Source organism: Thalia democratica, chromosome 5 (genome assembly GCF_965202585.1).
Source record: "Thalia democratica chromosome 5, ktThaDemo2.hap1.1, whole genome shotgun sequence".
NCBI lineage: Eukaryota > Metazoa > Chordata > Thaliacea > Salpida > Salpidae > Thalia > Thalia democratica.
Genome location: NC_139169.1, coordinates 47,532,712 through 47,550,923, shown reverse-complemented (window position 1 = coordinate 47,550,923; position 18,212 = coordinate 47,532,712). Strand labels below are relative to the sequence as shown.

The 18,212-nt window shown below is 24.1% G+C and overlaps 1 protein-coding gene across 3 annotated transcripts; it reads right to left on the bottom strand.

Annotated features, from left to right (window-relative positions):
* Nucleotides 1-4,338: 4,338 nt before the first annotated feature.
* Nucleotides 4,339-17,999, bottom strand: LOC145837219 (prestin-like). Of its 3 annotated transcripts, none has more exons than XM_082944999.1 (16): nt 17,684-17,999; nt 17,196-17,398; nt 16,728-16,859; nt 16,048-16,205; nt 15,500-15,604; nt 12,031-12,195; nt 11,756-11,848; nt 11,308-11,450; nt 9,521-9,665; nt 7,624-7,737; nt 7,200-7,337; nt 6,763-6,905; nt 6,193-6,357; nt 5,838-6,056; nt 5,246-5,475; nt 4,339-4,752 (listed from the first exon to the last, which is right to left on the bottom strand). In XM_082944999.1, the coding sequence occupies exons 2-16, from the start codon at nt 17,380-17,382 to the stop codon at nt 4,607-4,609; spliced, it is 2,283 nt and encodes a 760-aa protein (XP_082801125.1). In that variant the 5' UTR covers nt 17,383-17,398; nt 17,684-17,999; the 3' UTR covers nt 4,339-4,606. The 3 variants fall into 3 exon arrangements, with proteins under 3 accessions (XP_082801125.1, XP_082801126.1, XP_082801127.1); XM_082945000.1 differs by having other exon boundaries at nt 17,701-17,999; XM_082945001.1 differs by having other exon boundaries at nt 17,865-17,993.
* Between the last annotated feature and the right edge of the window lie 213 nt (nt 18,000-18,212).

Genomic DNA, 18,212 nt, shown 5'->3' with positions numbered 1-18,212 from the left:
TTATACTCTTTTAATAAAAATATACATAAATTTTTATTTAAAACAGGTATGTAGTTTACATTGTACTCAAAAAATATGAATAAAATAATTGTAATATTTATTTTTGATACAAAAGAAGATATACTTTCATAAATGTGCGTACAAATAAACGACTAAAACCTAATTAATTTAATTACTTTTAAATGTGCTTTTATATATTTTTTTCAAGTAAAACACTTAATACAAAACATTGCATAATTAAAAAATGTTTTAAAGAGTTTTGAACCAAAGCTCGTTAGTATAATATCTTTGTATAACAGACCAAAGCTAAAGTGTAGATTTGCATCTTAAATATAACTTTAATACTTATTTTTAATTTATAAAGAGTTTTTAAGTTTTTACTGTAAAACTAATTATTCTCATAATGTAAAAAATACAAATTTTAGCCATAAGTGTGTATGTTTTTATTTATTTTTTATTTAATAAAGTGACTGACGATCTGACTTAATTTCGAAGGCCAGTAAACCAACTGTTTCACTTTAAATGTTGTGTTTTATAAAAAGCAAAAAAATGTTTTTTTTTGTCATACAACTTTCAAAAGCATTTAATTAGGCTAGTTTTGATAATTAAGCCTTTTATTGTTTTGTAAACAATATTCTGACAATATTATAAAAGATGAAAACTGTGTTTAAAGCGTTTTTACAATTTTTAACTTATTGAACACGATAATAAAATTAAAACATGAAAACGTGGTCACAAAATAACTTATAGAGAAAGATCTTATGGTCATTAAGCTACATACCACTTATTTACTTAAAGTGTTATTAAGCTATTTAGATATTTTATTTTTTATTTCAAAATTGGTTTTTGTTCAAAAAAAAAAGTTAACATGTAACTAAAAAAAAACAAAATAAAAAATTAATTTTAAACTAGCTAAACATAAAAATATAAATAATGTTTATATGGTAAAAAATTTTATATAAAAACTAACTCAAGTTATTAACTCTAAAACTAGATGAAATCTTAAAAGTCATATATATCTTTCTCGTAGAAATAATTTTTTCTTTACTTCTCTCAAACTACAAATTTTACTTAGCTGATATTATTTATCCAAAGCCTGAGATTTCAACTATAAATAACAATAACTAAAGTTTTTATCTAAACTTAAATACTAATTTAATATAACAAACGAGTTATATTAGTTTATACACTGGATAAAAACTGTTTTATATATTAAAAATAAAATTTTTGCAGTTTATAGATTAGAAAGTAGTAGATTCTCGACTAAGTCTAGGCCATGGGTAAGTTGTATTTTATGTAAAAAATTGCAATGAAAAAAAAACCTTATTATGTTCTAAAAATTTCTTGTAGTTTAAATATATTCTAGAATACTCTTTAGTATTAAAACTTAACTAAACACACAATAAGTATATAATCTTATTTTTTTGATTTTTTTTTCAACATAAAGCTTTACAGCAGTTTTTTGTTTAAAGTGAAAAAATAAAAGTTTTAGAAACACTAGTTTAAAAAATCCTCAACTAGGGTGACTTTGTTTTATACAAAACTTAGCTGTAAGTTCAATTTGATTTACAAATGGTAATTATGTACTATGTAATGCATTATAGTATCTTAATTGAAAACAAAGGTATTATATTTTACAAATTACTAAAGCTGTTTCTGTGTATGAAAGTTAAAAAAGCTAATTATCTAAAAAGTTTGAGTACTTTAATAAAAATTTCAAACTTTTTCTTTTTTTTTATAAAAAAGAATAAAATTTAACATGAACAAAAACAGTTATATGTTAAGTTTCAAATGCTAAGTTTATATCTAAATTTAGCATAATTTGCATTATCTAATAATCCTTTTTTTTTAATTAATCAAAAATTACAAAGCAAAAGATGTTTAACATTACTTTAAAAAAATTCAAATGATAACGAATGTTGTTTGGAAATAAAGATATTAATTTGTTCACTAAAAAAAAAATGTAAATTAAAAAAAAAACACGACATAAAGATAAAATCGAAAAAAAAGTTTATCCGTGAAATTAAAATGAAACCAACAGTTTCACATGTCTAAATTATATGTTGTACATCTAGAAATATTTTCTAAATAGTAAACATTTTTTTTAATTTAGCTTAACTATTTGCTTAACATTCTACTTGAATGAGTTAGTTTAAGTTTATTCTTTTGCTAAGACATGTTTCTAAAACTATCTTTTTAGTTTGACTAAAAACTTCGGAAATAGATAAATTTCAAAAGCTGTAGAATATGTAGGTAGCTCGGTTTTTAGAAATCTAACTACAGTAACCTGCCACCTAGGTACGCACTTTAAATCCAGCGAAAAAGTGCGTACCTAGGAAATTTTGGTCTTTAATTACCTATATCAAGCCTAGTACAAACATGTTAAAGGTAGCTAAAATTTACAAATCACTAAAAAAGCAAAATCCCACAAAACAAGTACTTTCACCATATAAAAACAAACATATTTTTTAAAAGTATATTAGGATTGTAATGATAATCGGAAATTGTATACAAAAGTCCCTGGTTGAAATGCAGTTTTTACGGAAACATTAATTTAAATAATGTGTAAACACTGCATTTCAAACAGAGACAATTATATATAAATTGCCATTGTCATTACAGAAGTCTTGAGTATTAATTTAATATTTTTATTTATACGTGAGTATTTATTTATGTTTGTACTTACATATTTTATTCATCCTACAAAGTTTTTTAATCTTGTTTTTCCTTGTACCTTTAAAATTTACATAGTACTTGTAATTCATTACTAATTTTACTTAAATAAAAATTAATTAAAACATCAATCATGCTTTCATTAAGTTGTGTTTAATCAAAAAATCTAGATTAGGGTTAATTTTACTTCTGCTTACTTATCATTTAGCAATCTTTGAATTTTAATTGGTTATTTTTGTAAAGAACACAACAGTTAACGATAAAGTGGTCTGGTGTTCTTAGAAGGAAATGGTGAGGTGCTCATATCATACTGTGCTTTTCGTTAATATTGCACTTTTATACGCTGTTTACATTTATGTTGCAATCATGGGGTATGTAAATGTCAATTGCACCGTTTTTTATTTTTGTAAAAAAAATTTCAAAAAGTTTTTATACGCTTTTTAGATTTATGTTTCAATCAATGGATATGTAAATGTTAATTGCACTGTTCATTATTTTTGTTGATCAAAATTTTCATGACTTTTTAAGTATTTTTCTATCCTATGTTTTATTCAATGCCCATGCAAATTTATATTGTACTGTTTGTTATTTCTGTTAAATAGATTATCTGTGAAATGTTAGTTTTAAATATTGGATTAGGTATACGGTTTGTTAATTAATAACATATTTTCTGGTTTTTTGAGTTTTAATCTTTTTTAATTTGATACAATAGTGTTAAAGTATTACTTTTGCATTGTTACTTTAGTTCGTTTTTCTAAGTATAAAACAAACAATTTTGAACATAGCATTTTTTGCTCAAAAGTGCGTACCACACTGGCAGGACGTACCTAGGAAGTGCGTCCTAGGTGCAAGCTACTGTATAAAGTAAGTTTAACTTGCGAGAAATTAGTTTTTATATTAATTATTTCCTTTTTACTGAAAATTAGTTTTACTGTAAGCTTACTTTTTAGTCATTTTAGCTTTTAACTAGAACAAATTTTTCATAACGAATAATAAAAAAAACTTTTGTTTCCTTAAAGAATGTTTTTCCTACAAAAAAGTAACTAATACTTAGATAATTTTACTTATAATTTTTCTTAATGCTAATAAGTTTATAAATCTTTTAGATAAGAATTTGTCTTAGAAAGGATGATTTTAAAGCAATACACTTTTTATGTACAATTTTATTTCATGTACTCAGAAGTTGAAATTTAGAGGCATTGTAATTTTTCAAGATAAAAACAATTCAATTTGTTGAACAGTTTATATAGTGAAAGTGTTTAAAAATCTAAGTCATAAAAGACTTTTTTGCTGATAAAAGAAAGTAATATAAAGGAGGGAAATCAGTATAGATATTTATTTAACCTGTAGATTTACTTTAGTTTATAATTTTATTTTACTATTGTTTACAGATATCATATTACTTAATTTTTCTTATATATTTAATTTTTTAATACTAATATCTAGTTATTTAGCACATTTTTGTTATTAATAATGACTGATGAAAAGTCGAAACGGCGTCTAGTAAACTATAAATTTGCAATTGTATTTCTTTAATATGGTTTATGATAAAAGAAATCTTAAAAACTAATTTATTTATTTACATTTTGATAAAGTTTAAACTTAGTAAATTACATATGTTAAATTACTTTCAGTTTTATAAAATATCTAATTTACACGAAACTGTTTTGCTCAGTTAAACTGTTTAATATATATATTTAAATGAACCTAACAGCTCAAATAGTTTTTACGAAACTTTAAAACAGTTTCAAGCACAGAAAACTTTTACAACTTTTTATAAGTAAAGAAAAAAAAAAAAAGTTCCTCAAGGATAAAAATACTATCTCTTTAATGAACATAGATTAACAGTTCTAGATTTTCTGTGAACACTTGCTTCTTTTTTTCATTGAAACTAAGTTTTTTCTATAGCAAATGCTACACAGTAATATAAGTTTTATAATTCACAAGTTTCAGTGTAAAAAATACGAGAGTTGACATATGATACTGCTGCTTTGATTGATACGTAAAATACTCGTAAATCTTCACTTTTTTCTAAAATTTTGTCGAATCCAGAACTGAGCAAAGTATTGTATACTGAGTCTGTTGAAAACGAGTAGTTGTAATTATATTTAAAAAAAAATCTCTTATATTGCTTATATTACTTTAAGTTATGGTTTATACGCTATAAAAAACTTCTAAAACAATTTTTAGCAATACACAAATTACAAAATGAACAAAATGTTGAACAACATTACTCTAACAATTATTTAAATAGATCTTACTAATATCTTATTGAAAATAAAAAAATAGAAGTACTTTTCTACTACGTGCATCAGTAAATTGCTGTAATAACAAAAACTATTAAAAACTGGGTATTTGACAAAATATCAATAAAATTAACACAATTAGAATAGTTAACAAAATAAAGCAAACGTTTCATCAGTGATAAATAAAGCATGTTTTTTAAGTATTGAAAATTCTTTTTTTTTATGCTAATTTTTAGAATATCGTATTACTAAGCTTTTTTATTTAAATTTAATAAACATTTGAATTGTTATGATTCATTAAATTAAATAGAAAATAAACAACTCACATTCACTTTCAGCAATAAGTGTTTTAACTCCAATGACATTCAAATCCTCATATAGCTCTTTAAGTAGTTTACAGCCATCATTATCAACAAATGAGCACCTTTTTAAATCAATTATAAGATACTTTAATTTTCTGTTGTTAGTGAATCTACTAGATTTTTCAGTTGACCTAGATGATGTGGATGGTGTAGAACCTAAATCTAAAGTACCCTCAGCTATTGATGGTCCAGCTCTATTATTAAAAAAAAAACTTTTATTAAAAACTGAGTTATTGTTTGACCGAAAAAGTATTTTGTGACTAAGTATTGCAAATTTAACTTTAAAATAATGCAATGAATTTTTTTGTTATTGCTGATTATAATCCTTTTCAATACATACTAGGGTAAAAAACACGTCTATATTTACTTTATCTGACATACCGTATTTTTAAACGAGTCCAGTAAGCTTTTATTTCATATAAATTAAAAAAGTTTAAAAAAATGTTGTACTACTACAAACTATTTATCTAAAACTTTGATAAAAATAAACTTAATTTTTAACAACCAACTAATAAAACAGTTCTAAAAATGAAGAAAATTAAGTTTAAGTAATTACCCAGGTGTTTCTTTTTCGTTATCTCCATCAATACCGACATCTAGTGCATTATTTACATAGCCGTTTATTACATCTGAGTCGACAGTTTTAACGACTTCTTTTTTTTCAAGCTCATTTTCTTCTTTCATTTCGGATTTTGCTTTTTTTAGAAGTTTTTGGTAAACAACTTTTTCTTTTGCTGGATCAAAACCAATTAATTTTGAAAGACTCGACTTGAAGCTAAATGAAATTAATGTTTTTTGTCTACATGAAATTAATATCACATTTTTTGTTTCTATTAGGAAATGTTTCTTATACAGTATTGATTAATTAGTTTTTTAAAAAGAAAATAAGAACTTAGTGCCTAACTTTTTACCTGTCTGTATTTGCAAAGTAAATCGGCGACGGATAACTAAAAACGACAACTTGTTTTTTTGCCATGTTTTCTTTATCTTCATTATCTTCAATTGAGTTAGAAAAGTGCTTATCATCCCTATACAACGTATGGTTAGAAAGAGGAACTAAAGCTCTTCCTTGAACTCTTTGCAAAAAAAACATAAAGTAAGTTTTATGTATTAAAAAAGTAAATATCTTTTGACAAAAATCAAGACAAGAAAAAATAAAATACTACCGTAAAGCTCGGGTTTTTTTTTTTTTTTTCATTTTTCAAACAAAGTTTTTAGGTTAAAAAACCTTAACATACTTTTTTTCCTAAAACTGTTGCATATAAACTTTAAAAAACACGTAACTACGCTATATACATTAGTTCGGAAACAATGTTATTAATTTTAGAGGAGATATATAGACAGTATATAGCTTTTATATACAAAATTATTATTTAACAAACTTATTGTTCATTAAAATCAAATTTTTTTTTTACTTTCCTTTGTAGTTACTAATAATCAGTATATTTATTTAACAACATTTGTGCTAAATGTTTACCAACATCTGTGTTCTGATAGTAATTGAAACAATTGATACAGCAATTCCTACAATCAATCCCATGTCAACACTAAGAAAAAACACTCCACACCATGTAATTATCCAGATAAAAGTGTCTATTTTACTTATTTTCCAAAATCCAGGTAGCTATTAGTTAAAGTTTAGTGTTTAAACTCTTTAAATCTGCTTTATTTATATCTTAACTGCAATTTTAACATTTATATTGTACTAAAATTGCAAAAACAAAATTGTATTGCAAGTAATGAAGTTTTGCTATTTTATTATAAAATGTCTAAAAGTTAATTAATTTCTGTCTAACTTAGATTTTTCAGCATAAATTACAAAATATAAACTACTAAAGAAATTTACACAAAATTTAAAAAAATATAACTTAACAAAAAAAAAATCAAAGATGAACTTTTTTTATTTTTATTTAAATACCTGATTAAATTGCTTCAGTAACCGCTTCAAGTTTACAACAATAATTGCTGCGAGAGCGGCTTTCGGAAGCTGCTCAAAAAGTGGACCAATTGCTAATAGAACTATTAAAACAAATAAAGAAGATATTATTCCTGCAACCTATAAATATTAATAAAACTGTAAAAAAAAGTTATTACTTAATAAAAAAAAAGTATTGAGCTAAGACATATGTAAAACTTTTTTATGTATATTTTTCAGCATTTTTAAATAAATTTTAAAAGGTATTTTAATGAAAAATTAGTTTAACATTTAAAAAAAATTAAGTTTTCAAAACAAGTGAACTTCTAATAATTTTTGTATAAACATTCTCTTTTTTCAACTCTAAATTATTTTAATAAAATTTATGTCGTACAAACAAGCGATCAGAAATTCAACAAGTAATTACCTGAGTGTTTCCACCTGCATCATCCTGAATTACGCTTCTTGAGAGGGAAGAAGAGGAAGGAAAACATCCAAAAAAAGAACCTAATCCGTTTAGTAAGGAAAAGGCAAACAGTTCCTGTTATTGAACGATTTTTACTGATAAATTTAAAAAATGTTTCTTATATATTAGAAAGAAAATTATACAAAAACATTTAAAAATAAAGCTTATTCTATTCACAAAATAAGTACTTAACAAAAACGATAAAGTATGAAAAATAAATAATTAAAAAAAACTATATTTAAAAAAAATATATTGGCCAATTATAGTTTTAGTTTAAATTGGGTGTGCGACTCGATGACTAAGAGATCTTTTCGTGCACACAAGTCCTTGGACCAAAATTTCTTTGAGCATCTTCGTTTATGTTCAATAAACTTACTATTACTGATCTTATTCTGTATTGTTGCGTATAACAGTAAGGTGTTTTTAATTTGTTATACTTTGTTAATTATTTTCTAGCACTAAAAAAAGTGTTTAAAGATTAACTGAGTGTTTTTATTTTGATTATTAAATTAATATACCTAAAGATGTTGGTTTAAAAACTTTGTTTAGCCGATTTAAAATATATTAGTTTAGTGTAGCTTATTTTGAAAAAGTGAATCTTTTACAAGAATAACCCTGACATTTTCACAATCTAAAACTCTAATTTATAAATCAAGCCTTAATTAATTTCTGAAGTTTTTGATGAGAATTACCAACATTAATCAATAATATTAGCAACATAAAAGGTGACTTACTCGTGAAACAAAGAAGACACTAAAATAAAACGACACTGAGCTGTGCTTAAAATTTTTTGAAAACTTATACTTTTGAAAACCTGAAAAGCTCTTGTTTGAGTATTTAAACGTTAAAATTTTATTTTAACTATGTACCGACTTATTTTAGCTTTGTCTACACTACTATTTTATTATCGGGATACTTTAAAACAAAGTAAGTAGACTTGCTGTTTTATTTTTAGAAAGCTTGCTGAAAAAATATCAGTACAATATTAGATTTTAGTAACACAAGTTTTAAAATTTACCCAAATGATTACTTTTGAGATCGAAATTTTTATAAACATAAGTACTGAGATATTTTTAGATATAACTGATGACAAATCTATTTACAATTGTATGCGTGTGCTTGTCCTGCTTAAGCAATTATTAATTTGTAACTGTTTAATAAGTTTAGTATTTTTTAATTCTTACCAAAATGTACTTTCTGGTCGAATTTTTATTTCTATTTTTAGTAATTATTACTGCAGGGTGAGAATTTTGAGTATTACCACTTAAGGTAATGTTACTCATAATTTTTATGGCACATAGGTATACTGATATCTTAATAAAAATAAATTGAAAAGTTAAAATTATAGAATGGGTAAGCTTTTAGTTGTTTCATTTTACGAGTGGTCTTATATTATGAAGAAAGGTGAAAACGCTATATATTAGATCAGTGGTACCCAAAGTACGTAAATTTGCACATAAATTTCAATTAGCTGTAAATATATTTCTAAAACCTACCACCTATACTTTTATGTCGTTTTAGAAAAATTTTAATTGGTAATTCTCTGTTTACTGTATAACTAATCTGAAATAACTGTGGTTCGGTATAAGTATATTTTATTTTTATGTAACTGTTATGTAAACTAGGTGGGCACAAGTTTTTTTTAGATATATACTGTGCACATTTTTTGAATTTGATTACTTATTACATATTTTTTGTAATTATCAATACGATATCTTTGAAAATATTTTTAATATTTTGATAGTTTTTGTTTTTTTAAACATACGTTTTTGTAATTGAAAGCAGATTTAACTTTAAACATTATATTGACTCATTGATAACTGTTTAACTTGAATTTTTTAACAATAATAATTCTAACCTGGTTAGAATCAATCTCATAAGCATGTTTCACTGCAAACATCCTACTAAGGGATATTGATATAGCATAAGCCACGATTCCAATAGGTATTGTGTCAACAATAACTTTGACTAGTAAATCCGTATCCGGTATTGTTGTTCTCAAGCTAAAACATTTTTAAACACGCTATAGAAATATTCTTAAAAAATTTATCCTTATCAGTAATTAAAAACTGCTCAGTTTAAGTACAGTAACATTCCGTTTTAGTACGAACTTTGAGCAAACTTTGTACTCAGTAATACCTAGTCTAAATTTTCATACACTAAGCCTAACACAAGTATGTTAAAAACTACTGATGTATACAAATGATAAGTAACCAGTAAAGCAAATGATAAGTACTAGTCATGAAAATTCTTTCTATTAGCAGTTTCGAATGATTAAGTAATTTATACTAAAATTTAATAACGTTGTAACCTATATCGTGTTGCTTAATTCTTAGTTAAGTTAATGGTTTACGCAACGTCTATCACATTAGAAAAGGGATCGAAAAAATTCTGTCCGTGATCGAATGTGACCCGCCAAATAAATATGTTTAGCATGCGACTTGCTTTTTAGCTAAAAAACAACGAATACAGTATAAAAAGGTTATATCCAATACTCTGTGTGCTTATTTGTATTTTTGTTTGTATTATTTTTAATTTGTTTAAATCTGAGAAAATATGATTATTATTTTTTAGTATAACGTATAAGTAGAATTTCTTAATGTTATAGTATAATCTTGTTATTTAAACACAAAAATTTTGACACAAAATGCATACTAAAACAAAATATTAATCTTTTTTGATAATGCTTTTTTATTTATTTTTGAGTGCAGGGTGCTTCTATTCATTTAAATTGTTGCATTAGTTAAATGATTCTAGTTCAAAGAATTATAAATTTAAACAGTTCTAAATTTGCTTTTCAAACTGTCTAAAAGTAGTTTATTTTATTATTGTAGCTTGTATTTGCAGCAAATTTGACCACGTAAAAACCTTAGATGTTAATAAAAATAGAATAACCTGTACTAAAGGTAACAACCCGGTATGTTGACTGTGTATAAAAGAATAGTGCAGTCGCCGTTAATTATTTGCTAAAAGTTAAAAGCTAACTTAATAAAACTAATTAATTTATACCTATTTAAAACACAAAAAACAATAAAATTTTAAGTTTAACCAGTTTTAGCTTTTTTATTTTAAAAAATTTTCGTTTGCTAAAGTGTTATAACTATAGTTAGACTATTTGAAAAACTTAAAAGTTCTGCTATAAATCACTTTATTATTTTTTTGAGACAATTGCATACTAATATACTCTGAAAAATGTTAGCATTCATAGGTAATTTTTTTTATACAACAAAATTAAGTGCTTAACAATATGTATAAAAACTAAAAAAACTAAAAAAATTAAAAAAAACTTATTTTATTGAGTAAGTAACGGGTATAAAAAAGTTGGCCCGCGGGCCAAACGCAGCCCCAAGTTTTTCAGCAGAAAAAATATCTATTATAGAAACATCAAAGAAAATTTATAGATAAAAATTTATAAAAAGGATTTCAACCTAATAACTAACAATTTTTAGCGCTTTAATGTAGCATGTTTTATCTGATTTTTGTTTCTAAATAGAGTTTTATTTTTTTTGTTTACTACTATTATTTTAAACAACTGCGGCCTGCGGAAGACTTTTTATACAATGCTCCCTGCAAACAAGCTTTTCTAAAAAAATCAGACCATTTCTCATAAAAGTCTGCCGACTTATATTAACTATTGAAACTTACCCAGTAGGAATACTTCCGACAACACTGACATCATAAACATCCGAAAATTCTCCAAAATATGAAGCGATCGTTGTAAGTATTACAATAACTAGTTCCCATGGTAATGGAAAAGGAAGCTTTGCCTTGTATCGAAAGTTTATTTCCTACAAATAGAATAGACTTTACTCATTTTTTTTTTGTGTTTTTATAAATCAAATTACAATCCTTATTGCTCTTTTACAAAATCTCAATGAAAATTAAAAATATTTAAGCTAAAATAAAAATAAACTAAAAGGTAGTTTTATTTTATTGAGAGATTTACTATCAATTGCGGCTTTAAGCATGTCTTTTTTACAAACATTTTAAATTGTAAATTTGTTTCTAAGATTCTGTTAATAATTTTAAACTAGAATAAATATTATATTACATGTAACTAATTACAATTTTTATAGTATGTTTTAAAAAATACCTTTCCAATAACTAGAAATATTATTGACGCAATTGAAATCGCAGTTGTATACCAATTTATTTCGGTTATTTGTTGAAAAATCTTTATTGTAGTCTGAAAAAGTAATCCATGAAGTTTCACATTATAAACGCCTAAGCAAGCTAAGGTTCAAATTATTAAACTATATTTATAACTTTTATTTAGAGAAATTGATTAATTATTTTTAATATATCTCGAAAGTCTCATATTTACAGTTTACTTAAAGGTCTTAGTTTAAACAGCTTGAAATTAATTACCTTTACAAAGGTAGAGTATCCAATTTGTCTATCAATTTTAATGTTGACGAGTTTTGGTATTTGTGACATCATTACATGAAATGCTGCACCACACGTGAAACCAGAAATCATGTGGCTTGATAAGTACACCGATACGAATCCCAAGTTGAGTAGGTACATTATAAACTGTTAAAATTAAGTTTTATTTGAAATATAAGCCATATATAGCGTTAAATTCTAGGGATCTAAAGAAGTAATACCATTCAAAAATTAGAATATCTTTATTCATTCAAGTATATTTATTAGAATGACGACGTTTCGCTGCCTATAAAGTATGATTAGCTCTACAAATTCGATATCAGTGTTCACTTGAGAAAAGTATTCAAAAACTTGTGTAAGACATGTGTTTGTGTTTAAGTATACTTACTATAAACATATGTTTATAAGTACGAACAAGACCTGAAATTTTATCTAAAAAAATTGTCAAAACTAAAAATTGGATATAAGAATTAAAAACTTTAATTGAGCTTAGAAACAGTAAAGCTTCATAATTTTTGTAGTATCAACAATTAAAATACAATAAAACGACAACTAATATTATAAATTATACAAAAAAAAAGAAAAATTATACACACAATTCCCATCCGATCAAATTTGAGAACCGCTTAACGACAAAGAGTAAGGGTTAGGGGTAACAGTGATAGTAAAAACTAAAATATATAAACCAAAAAAAATAAGTAAATAAATAAAGAAGAATAAAAAATCGGTAGGGAGTTATACAGGTAGGAATTGTGAAAAAAGCTAATAAGTTTACAAAGATTATCAAGTTAATTATGTACAAAAGTATGCAAACTTTTAGCCATAAAATATTTTATGTAAGATTTAGTATGAAGAGTACTTTACAATACTAGACAAGAGAAAATTTTAAGGATAAGAATGCCGGACATAAACAAACTTAAAATAAGTAAAAAACAAAGTACACGTTCAAACTGAATACATGTGGAACTGTTTCACAGTTATGGGAAGAGGACAAAAAAGAAAAAGAACTTATTTTGCAAAAATAAACAGTATTTTGAGTATTATCTTATAAAAATGTAAATGAGAAAAAGCAGAAGTTTTAGTAAAAAATAATCATTTACTTCTAAATAAAAGTTGGTTGAACACCTGCCCACACAGACGATGTTTTACTACACATATACGATGTTGTACCTCCCACAATAGACGATGTTGTACCTACGATGTTTTACCTCACACAATAGAAGATAAATTTCAATCAACACTCTCGGTATATTTACCCACCTACTTATTATCATTTAAAATGTTCATAAACAATCGCAAACAATAAGGTATTTATGTCCTTTTTATCTCATCGTAGTTTCTTCTATAAAATCTATTTGAAAGCCTTTATAAAAATAATTATAAAAACCGTAGTTTTGATCAATTTTTAAAATTGATCATACATCCATGCTATTATGTTTAATTTCTCTTGGTATTATGGTATTTATATTGTGGATTTCACTTTATATATTTGTTTAAATTGACTATATCACTTTATTTTATTTTATGTTCAGTCACTGACACTTCATGAAATATTTTTAAATTATACTTACTTTTAAGAATTAAATTATGTTTAAAACCATTATACATATTTTAATCAATTGTAGTAAGATTTTGTAGTTTTAACTTATCTACATCTTAAATTTTATTTAAGGTAAGTTTTGACTTGAAGTTTGCATCTTAAGAATTTATGTGGTTTGCTAATATTTGTAAAACTATCTAAAAAATATCAAAATATGACTCACAGCGGGTCCGCAACTAGAAATATATTTTTTGAAATTTAGTTCTAAAAAGCAAAAATTTTAGAGAATTTAGAGCTTGAAATTTAGCTTAAACACTTCAAATAAAACAAAAAATTAAATTTTTGATTTAATTAATTTTTTTCAAGAATTAAATTCTTTCAGCACGAGTTTTGTAGACAAACAGTTTTACTTTTTAAATCATCAGATTTAGTATATTTTAAAAAGATTAATAGAACAGTTCCAGTCAACGTTCAAATTTTTTTTTGCTTTTACACAGTTAAAACTAATGTATTCTTTAAAGATAATTTATGTATTTTTTTTAAATTTATTCATTAATATCTATAAAAAGTTTTGTTTTTTACTACCATAAGATTATATTTAAAAAATTATAAATACATAAAGGCTGTTATATAACATAAGTAATAACAATATAAATTTTAAATTGCCTCATTTTTAGTTTTTCTACAAACCAAATTTCTAGTATAAAGTTACATAAAGCATACACATTTTAGAGGGCTACTTAGTTATTCAAATCCAGGTAAATTTTTGTTGTTTAGAAGCTTTTTGTAGTTTAGAAAATTTAATAGATTTAATTCTAGGATGCATTAAAATGTGTTATTTGAAAAAACTTTTAATTATTAATTTCATGAAAACTTAATTTCATATTTCCAGTTAACACGATTTTGACCCACTGTTTGGTTAGAAGTTTCATACTTAATTCTTAAAACCTACATTTATAATAACTTATACCCTAAATTAACATTTTAAACTATACTGTTTCACCTAAATATAACTAAAGATTGAAAAAAAAAAATTTAAATTTAAAATTTAAAAATTCTAAGTTTTTTATTTTTTTTTTAATATCAGTCAACTTATTTTATAAAAAAATCCGTATCCTGTTTAATAAATACATGTTTCACATAAATTTTTGCATGCTCTTTTCTTACATTGATACTAACAGACTCTGTAGAGCTGTTCGAATTTAACTAGCAACGAAGTATATAAGTCTAACAAAGTAACTTCGTACTAAAACAGTTGTAAAACAATATTCTCAACTTCATGAAAACTTTGTAGAACTGTGTTATTAGATTAATATTGAAGTTTTTTTTTAATTCGGTACTTGTCAAACTATTGATATTATATCTCAAAAAACTTGTTTTGTTTTGATTATCATTAGCGAAAATTATTAGCAACCAGTATTTTTTGAACATTTATGAAACATTTTGTCACTTTTAGCAAAGTTTTCAACACTTTTCTTAAAATATAGTTTAGCAAAATTATAGATATATTACCCAACTATCATGATTTAGTTTTTTAGTGTTTCTTAGCATAAATTTCAGTATTTAAGTTATAAAGTTATCAGCAAAAAATAATATTTAGTTTTTTAGTAAAGCATCGTTTTAATTTTTTTTTAATGATAAAACAAAGCTCTTTAGTGTATAACTTTTTATATTCGTTTTAAGTTTATATTGAAAACAAATATGATTAGTTATAACTTATACAAAAACAAAACATGTTACTGTTTAAGTAATAAAAATTTAGTTTATTATTGTTCAGTTCGAATTAACATACACTACTTTTTAGTACAGCATAAGTTGTTTAAATTCTAAAAAAAAAGGTTGTAAATTTTTTTTTTTTGAAAATTCTTAAAAGAAAAAAGTTGATATACGTTTAAATAAAAAAAAACTTACAAACTGAATACTCATAACAAGTGAAATAGCCACGGCATACTTTTCTCTTTCAATGTCAATGTCGCAAGTTGTGTTTTTAAGCTCACAAAAATTGTCTGGCACGTTCTGAAAAAAATAAAGAAGGACTGTTGTAAATAAGGCTCTTATTTTCTTACATATAGAATAGTTTAAATTTACTTATATCTTTATGGTCTTCCTTACAAAACTTTTTTAAATACTAAAAAATATGTAAATTTAGTTAATAACTCGTATTTTTTAGTAGTTTAGTGAGCTTAAGTAAAACTTATTTCAACTAAAAAATCTTAATTGACTTATAAAATAATGCAAATCATGAAAAATGCCAGTGAATTAAAGTTTTGATTTTATCAATTTTTTAAAATTTATATTAGAAAACAATATACTTCATTATAGAATTATTATTTATATTTAGAAAACAATTATTTTTCTCGTACATTATACGTGTTTATCAAATAAAAGTAGATAAATGGTATTAAGTAAACAACTGTATCAATATTAAAAAGATAAAACAAAATTGTTTTATATCTTACTTTAGTCAAAACATCACCAGTCATAATAGAAACAACTGCAAATGTGCCAATAGAAATGTGTCTTGATGTGCCAAAAATTGAATACACAAGAGTAGGGTAAAATGAAGTATAAAGACCGTTAATTGGTGGCAGTGCAGCTAGTGCGGCATACGCCATAGCTGGTTAATATAATTTATGAATCATTACAAAACTACAATTTACTAATAAAATAAATACAAAATGTAAGGTCATATGTACATTATACACTGTATAATGTACTTTTGATAAGATAGTTTTAAAAGTATGTGTAGCTAAAAAACATTGACTAACCTAAGATTTTTACATTGTAACATTTAATCAATAACATTAAAAGTTTTTTTCGAAAAAAAAATCTTATACATTTAGATTTATATAGTGAGCTTTGTACAATCTTTTTTTGTTAACATTAAAGTGTTCGTAGTTATGAAACAAAAAAAAAACACTATGTTAGAAACTTGAATGTAGTAAATTTACTTAAAGTTATCAAAATATATTGCTTCATCACAGCAGTTTTAGAAATGAGTACCTCAATGCTTTAAATATTATTTTTTTATTGTATGTAGGAGTTATTTTGCTTAGGTTTAAGTATCTTGAGGTTAAAAAGTTTTTAGAATATAAAATAAAGTTTTGTGAAGCTTTAAAAACGTATTCAGTCTTAATACCTTGTGGTAAGTTTACAATTCCAACAGTTAGTCCCGACGATATGTCCCCACTAAGCCATTTCTTCACTGGATAGTTCGTTATCCAAGTCAAAAAAGGTACGAGAGATAATAGTTTTTTTTTAACATCGTAGCCTTAATAAAAAACACAATAAAGTAAAGCTTTATTAATTCAAAACTGCTGCTTAATAAAATATAATATAGTATACTATTAATAATCTTCTTTTTTTTGTGCTAAAGGATAGAAAAAATTTAAAATACACATTAAATATTTACGTTTTCATAACTACTTTATGTAAACCTGTATATTTTAAATTAACAGCTAATTTAAGTTTATTAAAAAACCATTAAAAAATCTTTAAATAAATTCTAAAGTCTTTAAAAATAGAATTGTATTTTTTTGAATTATGCATAAAAAAAATCTTAGATTTATTATTATTCTTAAAACTAAATTTGAAAAAATTAATTTACAGTTAAAAGATATTTTTTTCTTCACTTTAGAGCAAATTGATTTTTCACAGTGATTATTTTTTCCATACTTTTCTAAAAGCTCTTTTTCCGTTAAAATTTCATCTTCTATTTCTGAGGGAGTATTTTCATAAATGTCTAGTTCAACTGAGTCACATTTTTTAACAACTTTTAGTATATCAGCTACCATCTTAGAATTTTTTTTTCTGAAAATTTGTATACTAGTTAAAATTGCGCTGAGATAAATATTTATGAAACTTACTAGATACATAAAATACTTAAAAATAAACATAAAAATGTAAAAACTAGCTAGCGTTAATTAACGTTACTTATATTAACTAGTTAAATTTACAAAGTAGTTCAAAAATTACACATAACATAAAGTGCATCTTCTAATAGAAGTATTAAAAAAATATTTACAAAATAAACTGTATAAGAAACAGACATGCTTAATACAACTACTTGACAGCATTAAAAACAACTTTAAACTTTCTAAAAGTATGTTTACTTTTCTTTTTGTTGCAAATGGGTTTCAAATTCTTGTATACGTAGTTTGTTTATTATTTTTTAGATATAAGTTTAGCCAAGCGAAGTTAATTTCTTTAAATTAACTGTTTATCTGAATTCTAAAATTTTATTAGATTATTAATGGCTACTTATGTAACGCTTTACCATCAATTTTTCTTTATCTGCGAGCTTAAAGTAGTAGAGAGTGTGGTGGTAGTTCAAAATGATGTCTGAAGAATTAAAAACCGCAAAAAAATAAAAAAATAAAAAAACCTTCCTACAAAAATTCCAAAATTATTTTCAAGGTAAAAGTTATAAATAATTAAATTTTGTTTATTAAATTTTGTCATACTTTAGTTTGACAAATTATGTTTAGATTTTTAGGATAGCTTTTTTTATTTATGTTGATAAGATATAGTTTAACTTTTTATTCTGTGTTGAAATAGGCTTTCATAAATTAAGTTATAGTAAACTGTTATATTTAGGTTTAAAAAAATATATATACTCCAAATA

Excerpts from the sequence above, each read along its gene's own strand:
- LOC145837219 (XM_082944999.1), bottom strand. The coding sequence starts at position 17,382 with ATGGTAGCTGATATACTAAAAGTTGTTAAAAAATGTGACTCAGTTGAA. Across the intron at positions 16,206-16,727 it reads AATTGTAAACTTACCACAAG|CTATGGCGTATGCCGCACTA; the intron begins GTATTAAGACTG and ends TATATTAACCAG. Across the intron at positions 11,849-12,030 it reads GATACTCTACCTTTGTAAAG|ACTACAATAAAGATTTTTCA; the intron begins GTAATTAATTTC and ends TTACTTTTTCAG.